This window comes from Eurypyga helias, unplaced genomic scaffold (assembly GCF_000690775.1).
Source record: "Eurypyga helias isolate BGI_N326 unplaced genomic scaffold, ASM69077v1 scaffold13611, whole genome shotgun sequence".
NCBI lineage: Eukaryota > Metazoa > Chordata > Aves > Eurypygiformes > Eurypygidae > Eurypyga > Eurypyga helias.
Window position 1 is genome coordinate 19,980 of NW_010229070.1, and position 7,328 is coordinate 27,307.

The 7,328-nt window shown below is 39.2% G+C and overlaps 1 protein-coding gene across 1 annotated transcript in view; it reads left to right on the forward strand.

Annotated features, from left to right (window-relative positions):
* Positions 1-6,389: 6,389 nt before the first annotated feature.
* Positions 6,390-7,328, forward strand: part of KL (klotho) — a gene marked incomplete at both ends in the record, with an annotated part of 14,058 nt that continues 13,119 nt past the window's right edge. Inside the window, one exon of the mRNA XM_010160260.1 lies at positions 6,390-6,900. Coding sequence (XP_010158562.1) covers positions 6,390-6,900 — 511 coding nt within the window. The remainder of the gene's footprint in view (positions 6,901-7,328) is intronic.

Consider the following 7,328-nt stretch of genomic DNA (forward strand, 5'->3'; position numbering starts at 1 on the left):
GGCTTTGCATGTCAGTCTCAGTTCTGGAGCCTTTGTATGTTTATGTAGCTCCAATGTGTCCAATACAGTTTTGATAGCCATGATTATATCTTCGTCTTCCCCTAAATACTGTCTGAGCATTGTGCCCCAGTTTCCAACCATTTAAGTCTTTTATCAGGGACTATTTTAGCTCCCTTCCGTACTGCAAGATTGCCTCTCAGCTTTAAATCACTCAAACTGCTCTGTACTTTTATCTTCTTTTTGTACTCTGTTTAAGAATCTCTCGTATCTTTAATATTCACATGGGTCACAACATTCCTTGAACTATTTTTGTGCAGTTCCATAATTAATCTTTTCTGTCAGAGGTAACGGAAAATGATTAAACACATCAAGTGTCTCAGAAGCACTTGTTGTCAGAAATAAAGCTATTTTTATCTTGTCTCCCGTTGCTTCTCAAAGTCAAATGCCGCTTAATCCTTTTCCTGATGACCTTTATGTTTTCGGAGACTGTTACATCTTGGAAGGATTCAAACTGCTTTCCCAGCCCACTCATCTCTTGGTGCTTTAGTTTATTTGGGCAGGATGTCAGCTCTAGTGGTGGTGCCAGCTTGCCTGTGTGGTGAGTGGAGGGGAATGGGCATTTTTCACCTCACTCTTGTCTGGGCTTTAAGAACAGCTTGGGTGAATCGTGGCCTAGCAGCTTTCCCCTTTGCCATACATGTGAATTGCTGAGGTGCAGGTGATGACAATTCGTTGAGACAAGTTCCCCCCGAAGGTATACGCCTGCGTGCATGCTCACAGCCTCTTGATGGTCACGGTGGAATTGGCAGGGCACATGGCACAGTCCAGCTGCCTTCCCTCTGGCTGCCGTGCAGCAGGGGACCTGCCGAGCGAGTGGCCTTTCAGGGCAGGGTCTCATAGAGGCTCACCTTGGGTTGTGCCACAACATCTAGGCTTGCTGTACTTCAAAGGGCAGGTTTCCCACAGCAGTCACCTGACACGATGAGATCAAGGGGGTTTTGCCTTCCTGCTGTCACACTGCCATCACTTTGTGTCTCTCTGCTGCATATCTGTCTGTGATAATGTTCGCTTATGCTTATGCATACAGTATGTGAAAGTACAAGCCTTCCCAGACTTTCATCTGTTTTAAAATTCAAAATCAAAGTGTAAAAATAACTCTTATCTGCTTCCTTATCTTTTGGGTTATTCTGTTTTTTTGGTGGGTTTTTTTTTCCTTCTGCTAGTATTTTTTGAGTACCTGCAATGCATCTTGATGCCTATGTCTTAACTTTATGCTTTCAGGCTACCATCTCCTTTTTATTCTTGTGTTAGCAAAGCTCATCTATTTTGCCTGTGATGGTGAGAAATGATGTTTTAGCTAGCTGCTGTGCCTTCAGACAAGTATTTAATGCCATCTCTGGTGCTTTTTCTGTAGAGGTGAGTATCATACTGAACAGAAGCATTGCTCTGGAGTTAATACACTGCTCTACAACTTAAGGTACATGGTTTAATTTTTCTTCTTCTACACGTGTTGTAATATCTGTTCCCAAATCTTAAAATAGGAATGATACTGCTTCCTGCCTTATGTATGGCAGGCATAAATTCGTTCATGTTCATGAAGTATCAGCACGTTGCAATGACAGCACAGTGTGAAAAACAGTGACTAAATTGTTCTGAGAAAGGAACTGGAACAAAACAGTGTACATCAGGTATGCGATCAATACTTAAAGCTATAATTGTAGCAAATTTTACACTAAGTGTTTAGAGACTGAAAAATGTTCACTTGGCATTCTGTGTACCATTTACAAGCCTAATTCTGGTCCCAGGTTGTTGAGATTGGTCAAACCAACCAAATTTCTTGAATCAATCATCAGTGGTAATGTTGCCTAACAGACTCTAAAAAGAGAGCTAGAAAAAAATACCTATTTGAAAGGAATTAGAGAGGAAAAATGAAGTCACTGTGTGACTAACATACTAACTATAGCAAGGTCCTGTGCTTTATACATGAAGATACTATCTTCCCAGTTTTGATATATGGGAAAAACCTTAAGCAGTTTTTAAATACCTGTATCTGTTACTCAGTATTAAGAATATATTTTGCTTGTGAAGGAGAGCATTTGCCCGAAGACTGTGTGGCTAAAACCTACTTGACTTTGGATCTAAGAGTGAAAAATTGCATAAAATGTGACATTCTTGGTTGTAGCTTTTGATTAAGATACTTGCTTTTGATGATACGGGGGGAAAAAACACATTATATTTTTCCCCTTCTTGGTACAAGGCACATTCTGAGTAATCTTACACTAGACTTTCCTATGTCACCCCAATAATTATATCTGTTTCAGAGGGGCTTTTGATGTAGGACTGAAAAATGAAGTTTCAGTTGGAGGTACATTGGCCTGGTTTCTAGTAATCAAAAAGCCTGTGTGCATTTTTTCCAATTAATTCTTCTCTTTGTATTGCTAAATGAGTTTCAGCAACACTTTCTTATTCAGTTTCATTAACCATGCAAATAGGAACTTAATACAGGATAGTTCATCTGAGTGTGGAGCAGGTTATTTATGTAGTTTATTTGTGAAATGAGTGGTATTATTGGTTCAGAAGACACACAACTTAAAATTGAGAGAACTTGTTCTAGAGGAATTAACACAAATTATGGAATCATGATGGGATCAATTACAATTGGTGATTAGATCCTGTGAAAGGTATACATCATTATAGATGTAAGTACTGAGAACTTGCGGAATGATGCATATCAGTGCCAGTCTCAGGAAGGCCTTAATGATCTTGGGCAGGAATTTAGAGGAGTAGTCAGGCAGACAAGTGTCTGTGTATTACTAAATTGACTTCACTAACGATTCTTGGACTATGTAGATCTGTCTTGAAATATGGTATGACATGACTGTGTCAGACTGTGGATTGCCTGTGTTGAGTTACTCTGCCATCACTGCAGGAATTTGGACTTTGTAGGACTAGCCCACATTATGGCATTGCAGGGGTCTTTTCTGTCTTGGAAATGTGTTTGGCACTTCATCAAGGCTTGATAACTTGATAACAAGGCATAACTGACTTTGACTCACACAGGGATCTCTTTAAGGCTGATCAAACATGACCAGTATCAGAGTTTCACAAGGTTAGTATAGGTAGAGTGTGGTATATCGTATGGGAAACTCAGGGGAAGAAGAACATATCAACTTGAAAACAGGACTGTGCTGGAGCCTGAAACCTGAGTGAAGTACTGACATATAAATGGGCTTAGCTAAGGACAAACTGCATCCCAGGTATTCCTGTGGGACTGAGAGATGTGACTTAGGATTTACAGAAGACTTTCTGCCACTGCAATTAGAGGCTGGAATGCACCGAAGTCTCTATAACTGCATTGGACACCTAATTTTAAGCAAATGAATTCTGTCCCAGATTTCCGTAGAGACTGTCTGCTCTATCACTGGCTTCTTCTGGCTTTATTTCTATGCATTTTTAAATACTTCATGAATTATGTCCACAGCAACTAGGGACTTTGATGCACTGTTTTCTATGTTTAGTTGTGTTTTTATGGAAATAATATAATTTCTCTTCATGCACCCTCCAGGGGCCAGATATTTACATTTAGGCGGGCTGCTTCTTGCCTGCTTTCATCTGCCTGTAGAACACATCTAAACTAAATAACAGGGTTTGTCTGTCATCAGTGGAGAGAGATAGACTCCCAAAGAGTGACACCATGCCTGTCTTAGACACCAGCTTTCCCATTTTCCTAAGAGGCAGACTAGATGACCCGCTAAAATAAGGTTGAATGAAATAGTTCCACATTGTTACTCTTCATATTTTTTCATTGCAACAAGGGAGTGAAGACAACCTCCTTATCTGTGGAGAGGGTTAACCTGTGGGATTCCTTTTTTTCTTGCTTCATGGCAGAATCAAGGCTACTAAAATGCCAGAAGATCTCTATTGACTGATAGGAGTAAGGAGGGCCTAGAGTTATGGGGCAAGTCCTTTATAGTCCTTGAGGTGCTCTGTGAGTAGGAAGTGTACTTACAAATGCAGGAGGCAGATGAAATTGTGTGTTTGAGAGTCTGCATGGTAGTATCTTAACATTTGAGACATGAAATCTGGAGGTCAGCCGGGTCCAACAGGGGAAAATATATGGGAGCTTTATGAGGGAAAATTTGGGTGTGCGGATTTGAGTTTCAGGTGGTGACACATCTGCTCCCAGTGGTATTTTTCAAACATATTTGAAGTGTTGGGTGTGTAGCATTTTGGTCATGGTGTGTAATGTCTTTTGTTCAGGGTGAGGTAAAATTAGGTCTGTGCTTAGGTCAGCTTTCATTTTTGACACGAGACTTTGAGGTGGTTACGATATTTAGTTTCTCACTAGCATCAAGATCCATTGTATTAATATAGACGCATGGTAGGACTGCATCACGTTTATTTGAGCTATTGATGTATTATGAATGAGACACTGTACTTTGAATTTTGCAACCGAGAGCTTGATTCAGATACACACACATAGGTGTGTACTGTGATTCACAGTTTCCAAGACTGTTCTCTGGGTTTTGTTGACAGCTCTAAAAGAGTCTGGTGTACTCTAGACCTGGTGTTGGATCTGCACAGATGTTTTATATACCCCATGATGACACAAAGGCAGCAGGTTTCTGTATGGGGGCAGCTGAACTGAGCCTTGATTATTGACCTTACTTTTAGTTGTCCTTCATTTCCAGTTGTTTGGGAGAAACCCAGAAGTGAGAATTAAAATTCTGCAAGGACATTAGAATGATGGAATTCATTATTTTTCCTGGGTAATTAACAGTGTCTGTGTCAACAATGATTAATAATCTTAATTGCTTAATGTTCTAGTAATGTTGGCAAATGGAAATCATTGTGGTTCAAAGCTTGAATGGTAAGTGTGTGACAAGGGAACTGTGAACAGAAGTTGTCAATAGATTAATGACAAAATTTGCCAACATACCAACAGCATGGAGTGGAATTAGAAGGCTTTCTATATGGCTTATATTCCAGGGAGGGCTAAAAATGCATGCGACGTTTTGGATAATAATCTGTCGTATATATTCATCACATCTGTCACTTTGTATAGCAAGAACAGGGGCTCATGTCATCGCAGCACATACAAACAAATACTAACTGATAAGTCTCAAAATGCAAATGTAAATTGGGAGTAGTTATTAGGTAGGCTTTATTCTAATGAATACATCTCATATTATTTACCTTCTTATCAGTGACCTAGAAAAAAACATTACAATTTCTACTGATGTATAGATGACAAAAAGAATAGATGTTGATTCATAGAGCAGTCAAAACTCGTTGATAAGTTAGGTGCAAATTAAAAACACAGTTTTAGATGGTGAAGGGCTCTGGGGATGTGGTAGTTTAGATGAGCATATGTTCACAGTGAACGCTGTGGCCACATAAGCAGAAATAGTGTATTAAATTATCTCTGGTTTTACTGCTGGCAAGACTACCACTGGCATGTTATGTCCAATTCTGCTTCTGCAGCTTAAGACAGATGATGACAAATTGGAAGAGAATCAGAGGAGAGCAGTGAGAATGGTTAGGGCACTTGAAGCTATGCCTGAAGATAATGCAAGGCTCCAGGAACTTAATCTATTTAGCTTTCAAAGGGAGCATCAAGAGACTGTTTCAACTGACTGTAAGATCACAGGAAATAAATTCAATAGAAGAGATCTCACAGTAACAGACAAAATTATTCCAAGACAAGTGGTTGAAATCTGATGCTAGAGGTAAATAGCAAATTTTAATAGAACAAATTACATTAAATTATTGGAATGTTTTTTTAGGAACTGTGGTAAACTGTTTTTCACCAGACTTTAAAATCCAGATCGGCACTTTTTCTTATGCTGTGTGTTCTGGTTCAAAGAGGAGTAAGTTCAGGGATGTTTCTTTGTCTTGCATTGTTTGAGAGTTGGCCAGTCCTTAAGAACAGACCTTCCTTCTTTATGTATCTGTGAATCTACAGATAAAGGGATATTCCTATAAAGAAAACATACTTTGAAGCATGTTTAGTTAAATGCATTTTGATTTTTGTTAGTACAGACTTATTCAAAAATAAGTCTGAACACAATAATAAAAGTTAATAAAGGTGTCTAGCTAACTACCAGAAGTGTGTTCCGTGCCTGGAATAGTGGTATCTCATGGAAAACTGAGATGTTGTTTTCCCTGACCAACTGGCAATTTTTAGTTGATGTATGGTATTAATACAGTATTAAAGAAAAGTTAATTTAGGAGTTGTAAACACCTGATGAATGAATAAGGCTGAACCCTCAACTGCTGTGTTTATGTGGTACCTCGAGTACCTGACACTCGAGGTCAGTACTTGAGACTAATTGTGTTACTTAAAATGGAATTTCAGGTGTACTAATTACAGTCTGTCTTTTCAACAGGCCCATGCTAAAGTCTGGCATCTCTACAATGACCATTTTCGGCCAACTCAGAGAGGAAAAGTGTCCATTGCTCTTAGCTCCCACTGGATAAAACCTCAACGGATGACTGAAAAAAACATAAAAGAATGTCAAAAATCCCTTGATTTTGTGCTTGGCTGGTTTGCTAAGCCCATCTTTATTGATGGTGACTATCCAGACAGCATGAGGAGCAACCTCTCGTCTCTGTTGCCTGAATTCAGTGAAGCTGAGAAGAAGTATATCAAGGGAACAGCAGACTTTTTTGCTCTTTCTTTTGGAGCTACCCTGAGTTTCCAGCTCTTGGACTCCCACATGAAATTCCAGCAGTTGGAATCCATAAGCCTGAGGCAGCTCCTTTACTGGATAAGAAGTGAATATAACAACCCCAAAATATTCATTGTGGAGAACAGCTGGTTTGTTTCTGGTAGCACCAAGAGAGATGATGCCAAATATATTTACTATCTCAAAAAGTTCATTATGGAAACTTTAAAAGGTAGGACTGAGGCTGTATTAATATGTGCTTGACAAAATCATACTGCAAAGTAGCCTACAGAGACTTATTAAAGAACCAGGCTGAAAACGAATTTTGGTCTTTAACATTCATCTTGGCACTTGTGAAGTGAGACTCCAGATCCCTTTCCTGGGTTTGTTCTTTCCAGCTCTTGAAGATCCTTAATATTTGGTGAGCTTGATGCTGCTGTCTTTGAAGTCAGTAGGAAAACTTCTGCTGTCTTTGGTGGGAGAGTGCAGAACGTGTCAATTATACTTTCAGTGTTCTTAGGGAAATTTACTGTGTTATTTATTAATAGTTGTTTTCCATATCTTAGATGTGTGAATACGTGTGTACAAAATGTAAGGATATAGAATCACAGAATCACAGAATGGTTTGGGTTGGAAGGGACCTTAAAGATCATCTAGTTC